This window comes from Lissotriton helveticus, chromosome 4_1 (assembly GCF_964261635.1).
Source record: "Lissotriton helveticus chromosome 4_1, aLisHel1.1, whole genome shotgun sequence".
Classification (NCBI taxonomy): domain Eukaryota; kingdom Metazoa; phylum Chordata; class Amphibia; order Caudata; family Salamandridae; genus Lissotriton; species Lissotriton helveticus.
In genome coordinates, this window is record NC_136063.1 from 415896347 (window position 1) to 415915833 (window position 19487).

General features: G+C 44.4%; 1 protein-coding gene across 1 annotated transcript in view; it reads right to left on the minus strand.

Moving 5' to 3' along the window:
* SPAG1 (sperm associated antigen 1) overlaps positions 1 to 19487 on the minus strand; it is a 906455-nt gene that overhangs the window by 775357 nt on the left and 111611 nt on the right. Inside the window, exons 4-5 of the mRNA XM_078686952.1 lie at positions 16007 to 16135; positions 15345 to 15412 (exon numbers count right to left, since the gene is read on the minus strand). Of these exons, the coding sequence (XP_078543078.1) occupies positions 15345 to 15412; positions 16007 to 16135 (197 nt within the window). The remainder of the gene's footprint in view (positions 1 to 15344; positions 15413 to 16006; positions 16136 to 19487) is intronic.

Sequence of the window (19487 nt, forward strand, 5' to 3'; positions counted from 1 at the left end):
GTACTCAATCCTTTTATTTAAACTGAAGACCTTCAAGGAAAACCCAGCCTTCTTTTCACCAAAGCTGTCACTGTCAAGTTTTGGAAGAGCATCACTTGGCTGTCCCTGTACTAGATATGCACCTGTGATCTACCTGCTTTAGGAATCTGTTCTTTCAGTGAATAAGAAGTGAATTTCATGCTATGCCTCGGAGACAATAAAAATACTTTATTTTATCGCTTCTCCGCTCTATGTATTCTTTCTCAGCTAAAAGCCAGGGAATGGTCTGAATGAAATACTTTTCTTAAGAGTGAATTGACACCAATTCTGTTATCTTCCACTACTTCTTTGAATGTCAAACCCTAATGTACTCTCCCCAGGACCTGTTCGAGATTTTCACACTTCTCCATTCTCCTGGGACTCTAGCGAGACAGGTTGTAACTGTAACCCACGTTGATTGGATCATCTGTTCTGCTGTTTCTACTCAAGGACTTAGGCCCACAATATCTCTCAAGTGCATAGATGTAGCTCCTCAATGCAGAACATAGTCTGGTGGGTCCTTATGATAATAATGTGTCCAATTCCTTCTTTAGTTCTGTCAAACTTGACTGCAGGTCTTCATTTGAGAAAGAGGGGCCTTCCCTACATGCCGGACCGCCCATCTTCCTCTTCTTGAACTCTATTCTGAATTTTTTAGGCTCCATCTTTCTCTTCGGAGATTTAACTGATTGCGGCTTGGAATAGGGTGTCAGAGGCAGCATGTCACAAGCTGCATAGTTCCCTACAAGCAAACTGGACACAGCTCACCTCATAATCCATCAGGTTTTATATTCGCCTGGTGCTACATTATGCTTTACTTTGTTAGGTACCCATTACAGCCTTTATTTTTGGTATTCTTGACGTTTACTCATTTAACATGACACACCAAACACACGCTCGCAAGTTGGCTGATTTATGTGGTTGAGTATGTATACCATTACTTCAAGGGTGGTTTCCCAACTTACTTTTCCCTTTATACCTTTCTATGGGCTCACCACACATATCAAAACTTGCATTATGCAGAATAAAGGGAATCTTCGCAACCTTAGCTTAAAACTATATCCATGTTACACCAGTAAGCAAATGCGCCAGCAAGAGGAGCCTACCATCTCCTTAAACACTGGCCATCAAAAATAAAGTGATAATTAAATAAACTGAAAACTACATAGACGTTACATGAATATTCAACGTGTTGGAGCCTCCTTGGTGTATACTGAGTACTGTGTGCACAGAAACAAAATGTGCCTCAACTAAATCATGAAATACATCCACCTCTTCAACCAAATGGACCCTTTTGCACTTTTATTCAGCTGGCCATCATCAATGAGGCATGCATTCTAAACTACTAAGAATGAAAAAGCAGCAGACTTTATAAAGGGCAAACAACTAAGGTGCCCAACATCCTCTGTGTTATTTTGGCAAACATTACCCTAACACTCAGTGTAGCACTGGCTACTGAAAAAAAATATACACATACTTTATATATATATCTGAAGTGTTGCAGCTCAACAAGCAACTAGACGCCACTCTACTTGCTAGATACATGCATTTCAAAGGAGGATAAAGTCATCTAAGCTCCACCCTCTGGAATGTCATCCTCACCTCATCTCAGAATTTGCCAAGGGTTGAAGAAAGTAGTCACCACAACGTAGTGTTGAGCTAATTCATGAAATCAGCATCAAATCCATGTCAGCATGTGGAGGGGCATAGGCTCAAAGCCACAATGGACTTTTCAGTTTGCCTAGTTAGATGTATTTACAATGGCTGCGGGGTCACATTAGGCTTGGAAGAATCCTCCCTTTGTTGAATAGGTCAAGTGTTATTTGACATGGTTTCTACAATAGCAATATTTAGAAGGTAAGAGAGAATGATACACCTCTTCCTTTCCTCAAGAGAAGTAAAGGAAGGAATACAGCTGAAACATGTCTAGAAACAAAAAGGTTACGATCTCTCAGTAGGTTGATATACTGAATTTGAAGTGTCTAGAGAGGAGCCATCCATCGAATTTTCTCAGGATGTTTATTACAAATGGAAAACCTCAGCCCATCTAATGGACCAGAAAATATTGTTGAGCTGTAGAACAGCCAGTTGAATAATTTATTTCCACAAAGTGTTACTCTGTTTATTTATGAGAAAGTTGTTGGTCTAAGGCACTGATACACAAAGTACAGCCCGGGGGCCCTATGCGGCCCCCTTGACCTTAGCATGCGGCCCCCTGGTCAACAGGAACACTGGGCTGCTGTTTGATCGACTCAGAAATTAACTAGGGAGTTATGACCTTAACTTTAGATGGTACAAAAGGGGGTGGTGATGGACGGAGCATCTGAACCAATCAAACACTCACACCCAGTCAACAGATCTGGGTTTAATCCATCACCGTTCTTTAGCCCACTATGCCACCCCAGTTCAGACATGGCCATATGCAAATCAGTCTGACCCTGTGCCTCATGGGAACAGTCCAGCCCGAACTGCCAAGTCATGCCTTCCCTGGACCGGAAACAAGCTTCCGAGGACCGGTTTCTGGCATTTCAGCCGTCAACAAAGGGGTCTTTTGAGTAATCATTTTCTACCATCTCATATGTCGCAGGGCTGCCCTCCATCTACCCAATGAAGACCTGTCGAGTCACTTCAGGAAACACTTGGGCGACTGCATACCCATAAAGCCAGTCCAGAATCCATGTTAAGCCCATTACGGTGAGCTCATATCTATAAGCGGGATCCTATCATCATCCACTGAGTCAGTCGTTAACAATCAGGAGGTGAGACGCCAGATTATATAAGTACATGTTAGACATACCCAGCCCTTCGTCGTAGGGAGCACGTTGACATTTCAGGAACCGAGACGGGGACGAGAACCAAGCCAAAGAAAGGAAATTGCCTGTGCATCTATCTCCCACACCCAGTGCCAAGATATGGTGTGGGGGAAGTTTTAAAGAAGATATAAAAATCTGGGTAGTATCATCATCTTGTAGAGTGCTATCCACCCCATAACGTTTAGCGATAAGACTTGCCATTTCTTGAGGTCTATTGTTATCTTGCTAGTCAGGGGAGTGATGTTGAGGAACCAAGTCAGAGCTCGGTCCAACGCCACATGGATACCCAAGTAGTGGAAACTTAACCTATGTACAGGAATGTTTGCCTGATAGGCTATGCAGTCCCTAGAGGATGTGAGTGGGACAAGAACCGTTTAGCTGGGTTAAATGTCAAGTCTGATGCTTCTGCAAAAAATTGTAGAATACGGAGACAACGGGGGCAGCCATCAAGTGGATTTGAAAGATATAAAAGCACATCATCTGCATAGAGTGCGATACGATACGTCTTTGTGTCCTGAGTCCCAACACCAACCAGAAATCTGTGTGTACATTGTTGGATGGCCAACGCGAAGAGGAGGGGAGGAAAGGGACATCCCTGCCTGGTTCTCCCACCAATCGGAAACCCATCTGATATCACCCCTTTGATCTGCAATCGAGCCGTTGGGTTGGAATAGAGGATTTGCACCAGAGTATTAAAAAGGTGCCCGAATCCCAACCTTTCCAACAACTTAGTCAGGCAAGTCCAATCTACTGTATTGAATGCTTTTTCAAAGTTAATTAACAGCAATGCTAATGGGGTTGCTAATTCATGTTGGTGGGCAAATGCGACATGCAGGCATCTCAGACAGTATCTTCTACTTCTGGTGGGCATGAACCCACACAAGTCAGGGTGAAGGAGCGAATGACTGACCATAGGTGAATGGCCATTAGCATTGCCAGTATCTTCCCCTCTCCGTTGCTATAGGTTGATAATCCGAACAGGAGAGGGATGTTGGATGCGTCTTTGGTATGACAACAATTGTAGCTTGGTCAAGCTTTCGAGGAAGGGAGCCTCTTTGACTGGCCTCTTGATAAAGCACCAAGAGATCTATGTATTTTGAGTAGAACACCGTTGGGTATCCATCGGGCCTGGTGTTTTCACAGAGGCCATCCCCTGCGTCTCCAATCTCCTCAAGAGTGAGTGGCTCTTCTAGGGCACGATTAGAACTGATAGAGTAGGGGGGACCACCCTATACATAGTAGAGTAAGTCAGCAAAGATCTGGGTAATAGACAAGGGGAAATTGTGTACAACACCTTGGGCATCCACAATTTCAGGTATTATCCGCCCCGTCAAGGGTCTAGAGGCTAACCAATACAAGAGTATACTGTTTCCATCGCCCCATCCATATATTCAAGCGGTGGTGGCCCGTCCGAGTTGCTTCGCCTTATCAAAGGAGGGGGCCTTGATCTCTTCACAAAGCATGGTCAACTCTCTGCCGACGACTCCGTGGTTGGACCAGAAAGCTGCAGCTCCAGAGCAAAGCTAGAGCCTCAAGCAGAGGGGCATGGTCAGATATACCCCTTGCTAGTATGTGTACCAGCAAGATAGAGTGGACGCATGTGCCTGGCAGGAACAGGAAATCGACGCGTGAGTGTGTATCATGTGCAGCAGAAGTGTGCATGTATTGTTTCGCTCTATGATTCCAACTTCTCCTCACGTCACACAGACCTAAAGTTGACGCCCATCATTATAAAGAGGTGGCCCCTCACCGTCTGGACTCTGAGGAAGGACCCGCAGAGTACCATTTCGGATCCATAACCGCGTTGAAATCTCCTCCTATATTAGTGAGACCTAGAGGGATTTGTGATATAAGTTGGAGAAGCTTGGCAAAGAAAGCTTCACACGCTGTAGGGGGGAGCATAAATGCACAGGATATTGATTGGGCTACCCTCTAACATCACTGGGATAGACAAATATTGGCCCAGTTGTCATGTAGTTATGCTTTGCCTATATGCTGTGTTAAGTTAGCATGGGCTTATTAGGAGTTTAAACGCCATTTTTCCTTTCTGCTGCTTCTGCACACGACACATAACTGTTATTGTAGCTTTGAGCCTAGTAGAGTGTTTTGATTCACACAGGAATAATATGTTATTACTCTGATATCAGCTTTGCTTAGTGAGCCGTGTCTGTACAGTGAGTGCTGAAGCCTTCAAGGATATCTCGACACAGTTGTTGTGAGGTCTGATCTTCGCACCTTCCTAGACATAACATACATGCAGCTGCGGCCAAATTCAGGCGCTAGGCGCGTTTTATATTGCTTTGCACAGAGCATACACACACACTTGATGGTGCTTCGCATGCAGAGAGCTGGTGGAAGAAGATGTGATCCCTTACCACTAAGATCTGAGGTATGGGCCCGCCCTGCTAAAACCCAAAGAGACCTTCTTAGATATAATATAATATGCTAGCTAGGGAGGGTGAGAATTAGGTGTTGTTTAAACCTATTCATTTTAGCATTTTAATATGCTTTCACCTTTTGTTTTCTATGGACTAGTAACTCTGCTGATTACTTTGTTTCTTATAATATGTTTGCTTGTATTAGCTAAGATACTGCGTTTGAGAACACTGCATTAGTAAATAAACATTTCAAATGTGCACGCGTCCTCTTTTACTCCTTGTTCTGGATTGAACTGATTGTATAACGAAAGAGTGTTCATGTGTTCCACGTTACCTGAGGTATTCTAAGTCCATGTTCTGGTTTGTCTAAGCATCGGGAGTTTGTAATGACCAATGAGACACTGTAGCTAGTCTGGTAGGGGATTTTGGGTACTAATGTGAGTTTTGGCACACCCTAACTCACTGAGGTTCCAAGTCTCTATGCACAGTTCTGTAGGAGAACGGAATCCCTGCGACACAGTGAATCCACCCAAGTTAGAGTTACCACTAATGGGAAGGAGCATCGTAATAGAATTGCTACCCCCACGAGACCCTCGGGTACATCCTGCATGATAGACCCTGTCACAACCATATAGCGTCAGAAATGGACAGCACGTGCCCATCAGGTGCGTCTCCTGAAGCAACAAGAATGAAGGGAAAAAAACATGGTCCTATCTCAGTACAGCTGTGTGTTTAATCCGCTCCAGAAGACCTTTTACATTTCCAGATAACATCTCATGCGGGGCCATGACAAAACAGGAAATCGATAAAGTGCATGGGCCTACAACATACCTTGACCATAGATAGGGTTAGGCACTGAAAGTGGTGTGTATGTGATGTGGTGCAATGCATTTATGAGGATGGCATTTGTATTGGGACTCTGTGACAACCTAAAAGGGAAAGACAAACCAACAATCAAAGAAAAACATAAGGCCACCATAGAACAAGGAGGCACCTCATTACCCTCCAACAACCCCCACCCCATACTCCCCCGCTCCCCCCCAAGAAGCATCTGTCACCCTAAACAACAAACCCAAACTGAAAATCAAGTCTTGACAGTAGGCGTGGAGTGATGGACCCCTACAAATATTTGGATCAGCAGAAAATCAAAACCGGTCAATTAGCCAACGCTTTGTTTTTGTTTTGTGTCATTGCCACTGTATAATTCCATGGTGGGTCCCAGGAGCTGCAAGTCCCAACCTTAGACTTTCAGATAGGAGAAGGTGTTCGTCTCACTCTCTCATCGTTACCAGGGCCAACATCAGGGTGGTCATCCATCAGGAGGTCAATCAGTCCCTCGCAGGGGTGGCTGGATTGGGGAGTCCGAACTGCCAGAGGGGGAAGACGGTCTTCATACTGCATCTCCTGCGGCGGGATCTTGAGCAGATCCGCCACTGATGGGCATTCCTGGCTAAAGCAGCCCCAGAAGAGTGACCAGTGGAAGGAAGGAAACCTCCAGTCGGACGTGTGATCTGTTTTTATTCTGAGAGACATTCCAGTGTGGCTTTAGGGGTGCCAAAGATGTGAGTCTTGCTTTCAAATATCATTTTGAGGCAAGGAGGGATTAAGAAGGCGTAGGAGAGCTTCAGGGCCCATAGCTTTTGTTTGACGAATTCACAGGATCTGCGGGGGGCCTGCATTTCCCTCGTATAGTCTGGAAAGATCAAGATTTTGGAGTTCTGGGCAATGGTTACAGGATATGGGTCATTGCAGGGATCAGCTCACTTGAAATGCTGAAGAACTGCCCATAGCCTCGAAACCCCGTGACACACGGAGCCCACTTACTTCCTATTTGCTTACTGTAAATTATATTTGATGGCCTTATTCTGCTATGTGCTGCTCTGCTCTGCTCCTTCCCTTAGATGATTATTCAATGTCATACTAGTGCCTGTACAGATAGCAATTTGATATGTAATTGGTATAATGTGCTGAATGAAATGCCTATGCTCTATATGCCTAAAAGCTAATGATTTTATGGATGTACCGGTTTTGAAAATGTATAAATAAAATAAAAAAAATAAAAAGATTTTGGAGTTCTGGCAGCAGAGGTCCGGTTGTGAAAGAGCCTCAGGATAGAATCTCTGTCCTTGAAGTTAAAGAACTGTGCAATCATATGACTGTGATGTGCCATTAGGGGGTTCAGGAGTGAGTGCTCTGTCGGGGCGTTCCACTGCATACCAAGGCATGAGTTCATCAGTCGGCATCCATGTTTTGATCCAATCCTCAAAAAATTTGGCTGGTTGATTGTGATCCGTTGTCCTCCAGGAAGCCCACCAGATGCAAGTTATTCTGTCTGGATCAATGCTCCGCAACTCCAGCCCTGTGGTGGAGTTCATTGGTACGAGTGAGAATACAGGCAACAGTGGCTTTGAGGTCAAGGGTTATATTAATAGGGTTTGAAAGATCTAACAGCTTATCATGGCAGGGCTTAAAGGACTGACCAACACTCTTCTTGGGATCATACTCTTCCCTATAATGCGGGAGAAATCAACACCCTCTTGACTGAGGAGCAGCTAGAGATCCTGTTTCTCACAGAAACTTGGCTTGATAAGGACTCTGACCCAGATGTGATACAAGCGCTGGCCCCTGGCTATTATATTTTAAGATCAGATAGGGAGCAGAAAAAGGGAGGAGGAATCGCCATTATTTTGAAAAATCATCTCAGGGGACACACTGAGTCAGGAATTATTTTAGACTGTGAAAGTATGTCATTCTCACTTTCTTTTGCAGCAACCCGCACCCTTTCAGGGATCCTGGTCTACTGTCCTCCAGGCCCTTGTGGTCACTTTATAAAATCACTAATAGATGCTACTGCTAGATTAGCAGGTAAAACAATTAACTTGATTTTATTAGTTGATCTGAACTTACATGTACAGAACACCCACAAGGGGGAAGCAGCAGACTTAGTACACAGTCTTCAGGCCACTCAGCTAATACAAATCGTGTCTAGCCACACACTTGAAAAGGTTCATATCTTGGACCCAGTTCTCCCAAATGGCAAACAGCTCTATATAGAAAGCCCAGTCCCAATGCCATGGTCTGACAATTTCCGAATTTCGATGATTTGGAACACCACTTATCACTGGGCGGGGACACTAAGGGACAAGTTGTGGGCTCGCCCCTGGGCAAAACAATCGCCAGAGGCTTGGTCCGAGACGCTGGAAAGATCCAGACCAGTGGAAGAAACAAATACAATTATAGCATCTGACAACTACCACCATTGGATCAAATCCGCATTGGATGTCACGATCACACAAAAATGGATTACGCAAAAATCTAAGGAAAAACATACACCATGGTACTCACCTAAATTAAGACAACTCAAACAAAACTGTAAGAAACTAGAGAGAGCACCTAGGGAAATATTCCAAATTACAAAAAAACTCACCAAATACTTAGCACCGGACCCCCCCCCCCCCCTGACTTCGCACAAGCACGATGCGATGAACTTGCAGTTTTTTAATATTTTTTTTAAAGCTATTTATGATACATTCCTTCAAAGTAGAAGTACTGACAAGACTGATCAGAAGAGATGCCTCGTGAGAAGCAGCGCTCCCAGCCTGGAAGTTTTTCCATGTTTGGATCTGACCATGTTATCACAGCTCTTCGCCCAGGTCAAATCAGGCTCTCCCCTCGATCCGGCGCCCCTACAAAAACTCTGCAAAGTAGGAGGAATGGTTTTCCCAGTCCTGTTGGAGGTTTTAAACTCCTCGCTATCGAGTGGACAGGTACCGCTGACATGGAAACATGCTATTATAAAGGCTCTCCTGAAAAACCTAACTTTGACCCAGAGGTGTGCAACAATTATCGACCAGTTTCTCGACTTCCCGGGACCAGCAAAATATTGAAAAATATATAAATAAACTCCTCCCAGAGCACCTGGAGAATCACTCTCTTCTGCATTCCACTCAGACAGGCTTCCGCTCAAACCATGGGACAGAGACAGCTTTGTTAGCAGTTGTGGAGGAATCCAGGAAAATTCTTGATCAAGGAGGGACAGTGGTGGTCATCTTACTGGACCTGAGCTTCGCATTTGACACTGTCAATTATAACATTCTCATTGACAGGCTCAGAATGATTGGAGTCTCAGGCAAAGCCCAGTCCTGGATCAAATCTTTCCTGAAGGATAGAACATTCCAGGTGCTCGAGGAGGAGCGCACTTCTAAATGTTTAAAGCTCTCGTGTGGAGTCCCCCAGGGCTCATCATTGAGTCCAACTCTTTTTAATATATATCTTAAACCACTGGCCAAATTAGTCCTACCTTATGGGATTCAAATTATCACGTATGTGGATGATACGCAACTGGTGGTAGCGCTAAACCACCCTAAGAAGTCACGGATCAACATTGAAGCATGTATGGAAGCGGTGGCCTTCTGGATGGATCAGTCTTGTCTCAAACTCAATGGAGAGAAGACGGAGCTAATGATTTTAAGCAACTACACTGGGGCGTCTATAGAGGCAGCAGGACTTAGCTGGCCCAAATGCCTTGGTCTCCCACCAATCCCCAAAGAGCAGATAAAAAGTTTAGGAGTCTGGCTAAACTTCAACAGACAAGCAATTAAGCTTGCCGCAACATGCTTTGGAATCATCAGAATGTTACGGAAAATTCTCCCATTGCTCCCAGTCTCGGCACAAAGAGTGATAGTACAGGAATTGGTACTCTCACGGCTGGACTATGGGAATTCCCTTCACTTGGGTACCACAAAGGCCACTATAAAGAAAATACAGGTGGTGCAAAATTGTGCAGCTAGACTGTTCCTGCCTATGCCCCACGGTGAGTCAGTGAAGCCTGTGTTAAAAAAACTTCACTGGCTGCCAATAACAGAGTTGATCAAGTTCAAAGCTTTGTGCATAACTCATAAAACGATGTGGGGAACATGTCCCAAGATAAATCAATCTTTGGTGGCCTTTTACCACCCAATGAGACGTCTTCAGTCTGCAGATACATTTTTGGCAGTGGTCCCAAAAATTAAGAGAGTGAGATCGGGGGGCCGCATGTTCTACTATAATGCAGCCAAGCTCTGGAACACCCTCTCACTTCAATTGAGATCCACCCCACACCATCTTACCTTTCGTAAACAGTTGAAGACATGGCTGGTCCAAAATCTGCCATAATCAGCCTGCCTTCCGACTCTTCTTGTCACTGACAGCGCCGGGATGCCTAAGGGTAGCCAGGCGCTTTACAAATACCTAATATTAATAATAATATAAATGTAAAAATCTTGGGTACTCAGAAGCAGCGGCCACCTTGCCTTTTGACAATGACCAGGCATATTCCTTTCTAAGTCTGCTGTAGATCTCATTTTCAAATCCCTGGTAGAGGTGAGATTGTACGTAAGCATCCACTTGGGGGGGGGGGGGGGCGGGGAGTCAATTTAGATGACTGTGGATGAATATCCTGTGAACTCAACATGTCCTAACAAGAGACCTTTCTTGGAGTTCTGGAGCAACTGTGTCATCCCCAAAAAGTCAGGGTCACCAAGGTACTTGAGCTATCTTGAAACGGACACGGGTCACCTGCTTGGTCATCAGAGTTGGGGAAAGGGGTGGGACAGGTTAATGTTTTGGCCACAATAGCAATTTGAATTTTTCAAAAGCATCTGGGGGAATAGTGGAATCTGTTTTGCCCATATTCTTGTGTGAAAGGAGCCAAAGTTTTTGTCAGGGTCCCAAGTGACTCTGTTGTGCTTAAGAGTTATCCTTCCTCTCATGAAAAGATGGTGCACTGTAATCAACAATAATGGAATTATAATAAATGTGTGATCAGCAGTTGTAGTGCCAGACTTATTTCAAGTGAAGGTGCTTCTGAGAATTCGATGGGGAAGTGTCAGCTTGCTTCCTTGGCACAACCATATGAATACTTATTGCAGTCCGGCTGAGTCTGGTGCTGTGAGGTATCAAAGGAAGTGGCAACAGCAAATCAGAGCAGAGACTGAGGGTGTCAACAGTCAAAGATGTTGGTTGAACTCTCTCATAACCTACTGTGTTCCTAAACTCCCAGATTCAGAGAATTAAGGAGAAAACTCAGCCACTTCATCAAGGCACCCAGAGTTCCAGAACAAAGGAGAAAATGGCTTAGAACTGAGTTGCAGGCCTGAGGCTGAAAGCTCACAGAGCCTTGAATGAACGAGGCCAAACCCTACCAGCTCAGGAACTGCAGGCATAACAACAAGTAAATCTCACATGATATTTTGGACTCAATCCCGTCCATTTTCACTGAGAAAATAACAGGAAGAGGAGGAGCCACGTACTGTCGCTGCCGCTGCTGTTGCTGCTGCCGCCATCACCATCGCTGCTGCTGCACGGTCTACGGATTGCCCGGTGGGTTATTCAGCTCCGGATGAATTACGGACTGCGAGTTCCAAAATTACGAGGCAGTGAGCCTCAGGGGCAGAATCCAGGCAGAGCTGGGCACCCGAGACGCGCAGGAGAGCGGCATGCAGCCGATGTTCAGCCGCTCCTCTGCCCACCTCAGCATTCCAGTCCCGGCTCCAGCGACCCCAGGCTTCAGCTCCGCGATCCCAGCGGTCCCAGTGGCGACCTCAGGCCTCCCCGGCTGAAGTCAGCTGCAGCCTACCCGAGGATGCAGCCGGAGTGAGTAACCAAGCCCTCGTTCTTTTGCTACATAGAGCCCAGCAGCAGCGCCTACCCGGAGGTCCGGGGGTCTTTGCTAACCCTGCAATCGATCTCCTCCCCGCTTATCCCCTTATCTCGCCTACGTGCGGGGGGACACTGCGCACCGCTCCCCCCACCCAGAGAGGCAGAGGAGGAAGGGGGGGTGGGTGAGGGGGGCAAGGGCCACAAACTGTGGATCAGGACAACCCGGACAACCCCGGCAATCCGGCCAATCTAGATACATATAAGCCCCGGTGCCTGAGCTGTGGCAGAGGCTCCAGAAAGGAAAAGCAAGGAAAAAAGAAATACCCAGCAAGGCCTGGCTAGTAAACCAGTATTGAGCAAACCGAGGGGGAGGAAACCCTCTGGACGTCAAACAAACTAAACCACATCGCCGCAAAACCAAAATAAGGCAAAACCAACAAAAACAAGTAACTTAACCATAACTAAAAATCAGCCCCCACTGCACCAAAGGGCAACGACAACAAAAGCTCCACAAACGCCCAAAACTCCAAAAGCGTTAAAAAATCCGGGGAAAAAGAAAGGAAAAAAAGGAAGAAAAGGAAAAAAAAGCAGTCCATCAAAGTAGCACTAACAGGGAAGACCTGCCAACAACTACCAATAATTAACTCAAATCAAACCAACGACATCATCATCGCCATCAAGCCACCAAGCCACTGCTAATCAGGAGCCGAACGGGCCCAGCATTGTAAAACATCATCAACGATCAGAAAAAAAGCAGCTAAGGACTAACCCCACCGGCAATTTGCCAATCTCCCCAGTTCAACCCATCGTAGGAGGTGCCAAGCAGACAATGAGGTCTGGCAAGGAGAGGCGAGCTATAACAACCACTACTAATACCAGGAAAAAGAAAAGTAAAAACACCAAGTGCCCAAACAAGCCGACCAATAGCAATTCTCAAATATCAGCCACTCCGACTGTAAGGGCAAAGGCTGTCCGCAAGGTCCTCGCAACACCCGGAATGCCAGGAACTATGCTAGTAGACCTTGATCTGGATCCAAGAGAGAAAGGAGCAATAACTACCCAGAAGTGAGTAGTGCCTCAGGGGAAAAAACAACTTCAACCTAAAATGGACTCAAATTTTTCCTTCATCAAAGACGCAGGAGCATTACTACATACCAACAACAACAACCAACTGAATCTCCCCTCTCCGTTAAATCCTCAGTTCCCAGAAAATGTACCAGTTTTACCAGCCCCACCAGTTCCTGGTCTGTTTATCCCTTCAAACAAATTGGGGGGGGGGGGGAGGACACAGCTCTACAAACATGTTGAACGCTTTAACTACAGGGGCTCTAAAAGAAGGCACTGGACCATTGACAGCCAGCGTACCCCCTAGAAAAAGCTACAGGGGGTGCCTCTGAACAGAGCCCACCACGCTACGAAACCAAGCCTTTCCCAGTCTCCCTGTCCTTCCAAGAAGAATCGATGGAATTACCAACGGAGCCACCCAGGATCCCCCTAGAGTCCGAAATTACAGTATTGTCCCGCCAGACATAAACCATCCCCTCAGCTACAGTACCCCCCGCTTTCTCTGCCCCAACGTCAGAGGTATTCCACTGGAGTCCTTTGCAGTATATTTTCCCTGTCTTTGTCCTCTATGGGGCGCCCTATATTCTCTCCCACAAAGAAGTATTGCGTGAACTCGTTTTTCTACAATTCAACATTCCTAGTTGTTTGCTCACTAAAACAAGGTGGACATGTACATTTAATAAAAAGGTAGTTATGGATCAAGGGCTGCACACATAAAGAGGGTCAGCAAAACTGATGTGGCCTAACTTCTGAGATGATGAAAACTTGGACCAATCACAGTAAACGGAGCGAGTTGGGACAGCCTCGAAACTTCTAAGTTAAATTGAGCAAAGGATAGTGGTCACCTTGTCATAACTTTTTGCTGGTGAAGGAGCTCTACAGGGAAGCAGGTTAGCGCAAGCAAATTTAAGACCAGGCTTACGAGCAGCGGGGAAGAGAAAAGAAAATGGCAACCAGTTAATGGAAAAACATTCCTTCCTCATCAGGATGTATGGCTCTGAATATAAAGGGTCTTTATCCCACGTGCAGAACCACTTTCACTGCTTTTCGCAATACAATGCTTTGAGTTTGTAACCCGTGCTGTAGCAATTTTAATTGAATACCTTTAAATGTGAGGCATCTTTAAACCTTAAATTGCATGAGGATGATGAATTATAAATGAACATACAAGGCACTTGGATTGGACCTGTACTCTTATAAACTGCCCTTCGTCACACTGGTAACAATACAAAATTCAAACTGGCTTAACAAAGGAACAGTTTTTTATTTCCAAGTCAAGATGGATGGCAATTTTTCAGGAATTAGAAAAGCCTGTTGGAAAACCTTGATAGGGTTCCTTTCACTTGTATTCTGTCTTGGTGGTGGGCCAGTAAGTCTGAGGGAAAGTCTGGGGTGAAAGGGACTTAGTGTAGAGGGGTAAGCCTAAGCGTCTTGGTCAAAAGACCAGGTGCTAGGTTAACGTGCTTGTTAAGATACTTCAATACTTTAAAGTTTTATCGGCAATACCACACATTTTAAATAGTTTAAGAGTAAAAAATTAAAATAAAGTTATTGGACCTCAAGTCCCCCCTTTTACTAGGAATGTTTTTTCAAGGTAAAGTATTTTGAAATGATTAGTCTGAGCTGTGACGAATAACTTTGTGAAACACATAGAAATTGATTTCACATGATACTATACTTACTGTGTCAAATGCCACTAAGAAAGTTCACAAAATGTAAACGTTTTAGCTTTAAATAACGGCGAAAAAGGAACAACTTCTTAATGGTAAAGGTGAACATCTAACAGGTTAAATAGTCTCCGATTTAATTTACAGCAAAAACTGAAAGCCTGAGGTTGTAAATATTTATCCATGCATGTACACATGGGACTTTATCCAATACAATTTTATAACTCCTATTTCCCCCATATGCGTATCATGCTAAATTCTCTGTGTATGTGTAACTCTTATTTGTGGTCATGTATCTACATATTTAGATATTTTCCATCCATGGCAGAGAAGAAAAAGATAATCTCCATAAACCTCATCAAATCACCACTATATGATTCATCCTATTCCTCTTTTAAAATGTCCACCAACTCCACTCTCGGACTCATCCCAAACCTGTTTTACTACTATGAACTCCCAAGAAATCCCTTCCAAATTTTCCCCTCCTCTATCCTATTCATCCAACTAACAGACTCACGTGTCTACTTCTACCACCACTCCCAATAACAATTTATACTTCCTCCTACTAGTCCACCACTAATCCACCTCTGGGTTCTGGAGTAGCGTGCTACCCGCCAAAATGCTCTCCAATGCCTCGTCAGGGGACAATTACAATAACAAAGAAGAAACAATACAGAAGCCTCTCCTTGATTTCACATTTCTTTCCAAAAAATGGAAACAATCCTTTAGTTCACCCTGCAATGTAACACGGTATGTAAACTTACTTTTCCCACTCCCTGTAATCTCGAGGTGTTTTCTTCTTTTTTACAGATGTATTTCCTGGTGTTTTATTCTGTAACAGAAACATACACGACCCAGTCAATAAAAAAGTAAACACCACTCTTCATGGTAAACATACAATTTGGGGAAATTGAAACTGCTTCATACTGCTTTCTTCCATCAGCATTTTTCCATGCCATCATTTAACATGTTTAACCTTGCGGTGTACAGAAGGCAACTTAAGGTATTATTGTACTACACGTATATGGAAAGAAACGGATCTCCAAACTTTTTATTATTAGTCTTACAAAACACTTACAAAGGGAAGCTCTAGATTTAGCAAATGTGTGTGTAATTAATTAATTTTCTTCTATACAACACATAAGATTTTTTTTACACCTACTAGAGGTGCAGCTACATACTAAAGAACTGACACCACTGTGCTACACTGCCAATAATCCACACAAGTATCTTTAAGGGACAAGTGATTTAAAGCTGAAAATTAACATACTGTGTTTTTCTAATTATGATTATTTAATCCAATAAATGAATACTTTTAATAGTGGTAGCACATTTGTTTGTGTAAACCAACAGGAAAATTGCAGCAGAGAGATGTACAAGTAAACAACAAGTCACACAATGTATTTTTTCAATAATGTAAAATTACCTTGCCATCTGAAGCACAGCTTTTAGCACTACGAACTGGTGGCACATTTTCAAGACTTTCTTCAAATGCATTTTCCATTTTCTTAAAATTAATTGTTTTTTCCTTCGCCTTTATATCAGTTAGCCAGTCCTGCAAAAAATGAAAACGATTGTTTGAGTATACTATTAGATACTGCAAAAGAACAGCCATTCGAAACAGTACTGTGATTCCATATCAGTGTCAAGGGTTGATTCATCCTTTCAAACTCCCACCACTGAGGACTATCGAAATCAACCACATATTCACCTAAAACAGCAAATAAAATCAATTCACACTGGAAAATGTGATGTTACTACACATACCGGAATTAAGAACACTGCAATGTAAAAAATGGAATTCCCAGATACATTTCAGCAAGTCAAAGCTGCTGAGGTTTGTCACAGGTAAACGTGCTAGATGTTATACATGCCCCTGTAGATACAGCACAATCCATGTTATTTCCCATTTTGGGTAAAAAACATGTACATTGGGGGTATTCATCTCACCCAATACATTTCGACCCGACAGAGTTGGATTTTATCCGGTGCGATAAATATTGCACGTTGCACTCGTAATGTGGCCCAACAGTGCATGGCTCCTTAGTGGGATTAACTCCAATATCACACAGCAAGACTGGCCTGCAGATTACATTATGGTAAGGTATGTTTACAGCACAACTCGGTTACTAGGGCAGCTGCGTAATGCTCCTACCTTGTCCTCGACTGTTTGCAACCTGAAGCCTGTGTGTAACTGGAGAGATGCCTGGGTGGAATCTGTGGGCTCTATGTAGGAAGAGATGGGTGTGGTACATCGAGGCCAGTTATGTGCTCCAATGGTGTTGAATTTGTCGCAGCAGCTTCTTAAGCATGCAGGTTTCAGAGAGCTGTAAAACAGACTTAAGGGGCGGATTATGACTTTGGTGGTCGGACGCTAGTGTCAGTGGCGGTCAGACTGCTGCATGCCCGTCGATCCAACTGCCTGATTAGGAGTGGGGAGGTCGGCCCGCTGCAAGACCACCGGCACTGACAGGATCATGGATCCCGCAGTGGCCCCGGTCTGGGAAGCGGCACCGCCGAAAGGATTCCGAGTTGTCTTTCCGACAACCTGTTCATGGCGGGAACCACGCCATGGAAAGGCAGTCCGAAAGGCATGCTAGGGGCCCAAAACAGGGCCCCTAGGATTGTTGCCCATTTCAAAGTGTGGTGGGGAGCACATGTTATGCCCCCTCTTCCTGCACTGTTGTGGGTGCACTGTGCGCCAACCACGACATGGTGCATGGCACACAGTACAGAAGTGCTGCAGGTGCTGCCACAGCTGCAGAATATGCTACAGGCTCTTCCTATGAGCCTAGCAGTCCCCCACTGCAGCGGTCATTTCAAAATATGGTGGTCGGGATGCCTCCCAACCGCCGACATTATGACCTGGCCGTGCGACCGCCAGGTTCATAATTAGGCCCTAAGTGTTGCTAATGTTTGTTCCATAACCTGGAGAAATTTAAATCACACTAAAGGTCACTAACATTTCACACACAACATGGTGAGATGTAAATCAGAGTAGAGGTCGCTAACGTTTCCCACATAACCTGGGGAGCTGTAAATCAAACTAAGGGTCGCTAACGTTTCACACATAACCTGGGGAGCTGTAAATCAAACTAAGGGTTGCTAAAGTTTCACACATAACCTGGGGAGCTGTAAATCAAACTAAGGGTCGCTAACGTTTCACACATAACCTGGGGAGCTGTAAATCAAAATAAGGGTTGCTAATGTTTCACACATAACCTGGGGAGCTGTAAATCAAACTAAGGGTCGCTAACGTTTCACACATAACCTGGGGAGCTGTAACTCAAACTAAGGGTTGCTAACGTTTCACACATAACCTGGGGAGCTGTAAATCAAACTAAGGGTCGCTAACGTTTCACACATAACCTGGGGAGCTGTAAATCAAAATAAGGGTTGCTAATGTTTCACACACAACCTGGGGAGCTGTAAATCAAACTAAGGGTCGCTAACGTTTCACACATAACCTGGGGAGCTGTACATCAAACTAAGGGTCGCTAACGTTTCACACATAACCTGGAGAGATGTAAATCAGAATAAGGGTTGCTAATGTTTCACACATAACCTGGTGAGCTGTAAATCAAACTAAGGGTTGCTAACGTTTCACACATAACATGGGGAGCTGTAAATCAAACTAAGGGTTGCTAATGTTTCACACATAACCTGGGGAGCTGTAAATCAAACTAAGGGTCGCTAACGTTTCACACATAACCTGGGGAGCTGTACATCAAACGAAGGGTCGCTAACGTTTCACACATAACCTGGAGAGATGTATATCAGAATATGGGTTGCTAATGGTTCACACATAACCTGGGGAGCAGTAAATCAAACTAAGGGTCGCTAACGTTTCACACATAACCTGGGGAGCTGTAAATCAAACTAAGCATCGCTAATGTTTCACACATAACTTGGGGAGCTGTAAATCAAACTAAGGGTCGCTAACGTTTCACACATAACCTGGAGAGATGTAAATCAGAATAAGGGTTGCTAACATTTCACACATAACCTGGGGAGCTGTAAATCAAACTAAGGGTCGCTAATGTTTCACACATAACCTGGGGAGCTGTAAATCAAACTAAGGGTCGCTAACGTTTCACACATAACCTGGGGAGCTGTAAATCAAAATAAGGGTTGCTAATGTTTCACACACAACCTGGGGAGCTGTAAATCAAACTAAGGGTCGCTAACGTTTCACACATAACCTGGGGAGCTGTACATCAAACTAAGGGTCGCTAACGTTTCACACATAACCTGGAGAGATGTAAATCAGAATAAGGGTTGCTAATGTTTCACACATAACCTGGTGAGCTGTAAATCAAACTAAGGGTTGCTAACGTTTCACACATAACATGGGGAGCTGTAAATCAAACTAAGGGTTGCTAATGTTTCACACATAACCTGGGGAGCTATAAATCAAACTAAGGGTCGCTAACGTTTCACACATAACCTGGGGAGCTGTACATCAAACGAAGGGTCGCTAACGTTTCACACATAACCTGGAGAGATGTATATCAGAATATGGGTTGCTAATGGTTCACACATAACCTGGGGAGCAGTAAATCAAACTAAGGGTCGCTAACGTTTCACACATAACCTGGGGAGCTGTAAATCAAACTAAGCATCGCTAATGTTTCACACATAACCTGGGGAGCTGTAAATCAAACTAAGGGTCGCTAACGTTTCACACATAACCTGGGGAGCTGTAAATCAAAATAAGGGTTGCTAATGTTTCACACACAACCTGGGGAGCTGTAAATCAAACTAAGGGTCGCTAACGTTTCACACATAACCTGGGGAGCTGTACATCAAACTAAGGGTCGCTAACGTTTCACACATAACCTGGAGAGATGTAAATCAGAATAAGGGTTGCTAATGTTTCACACATAACCTGGTGAGCTGTAAATCAA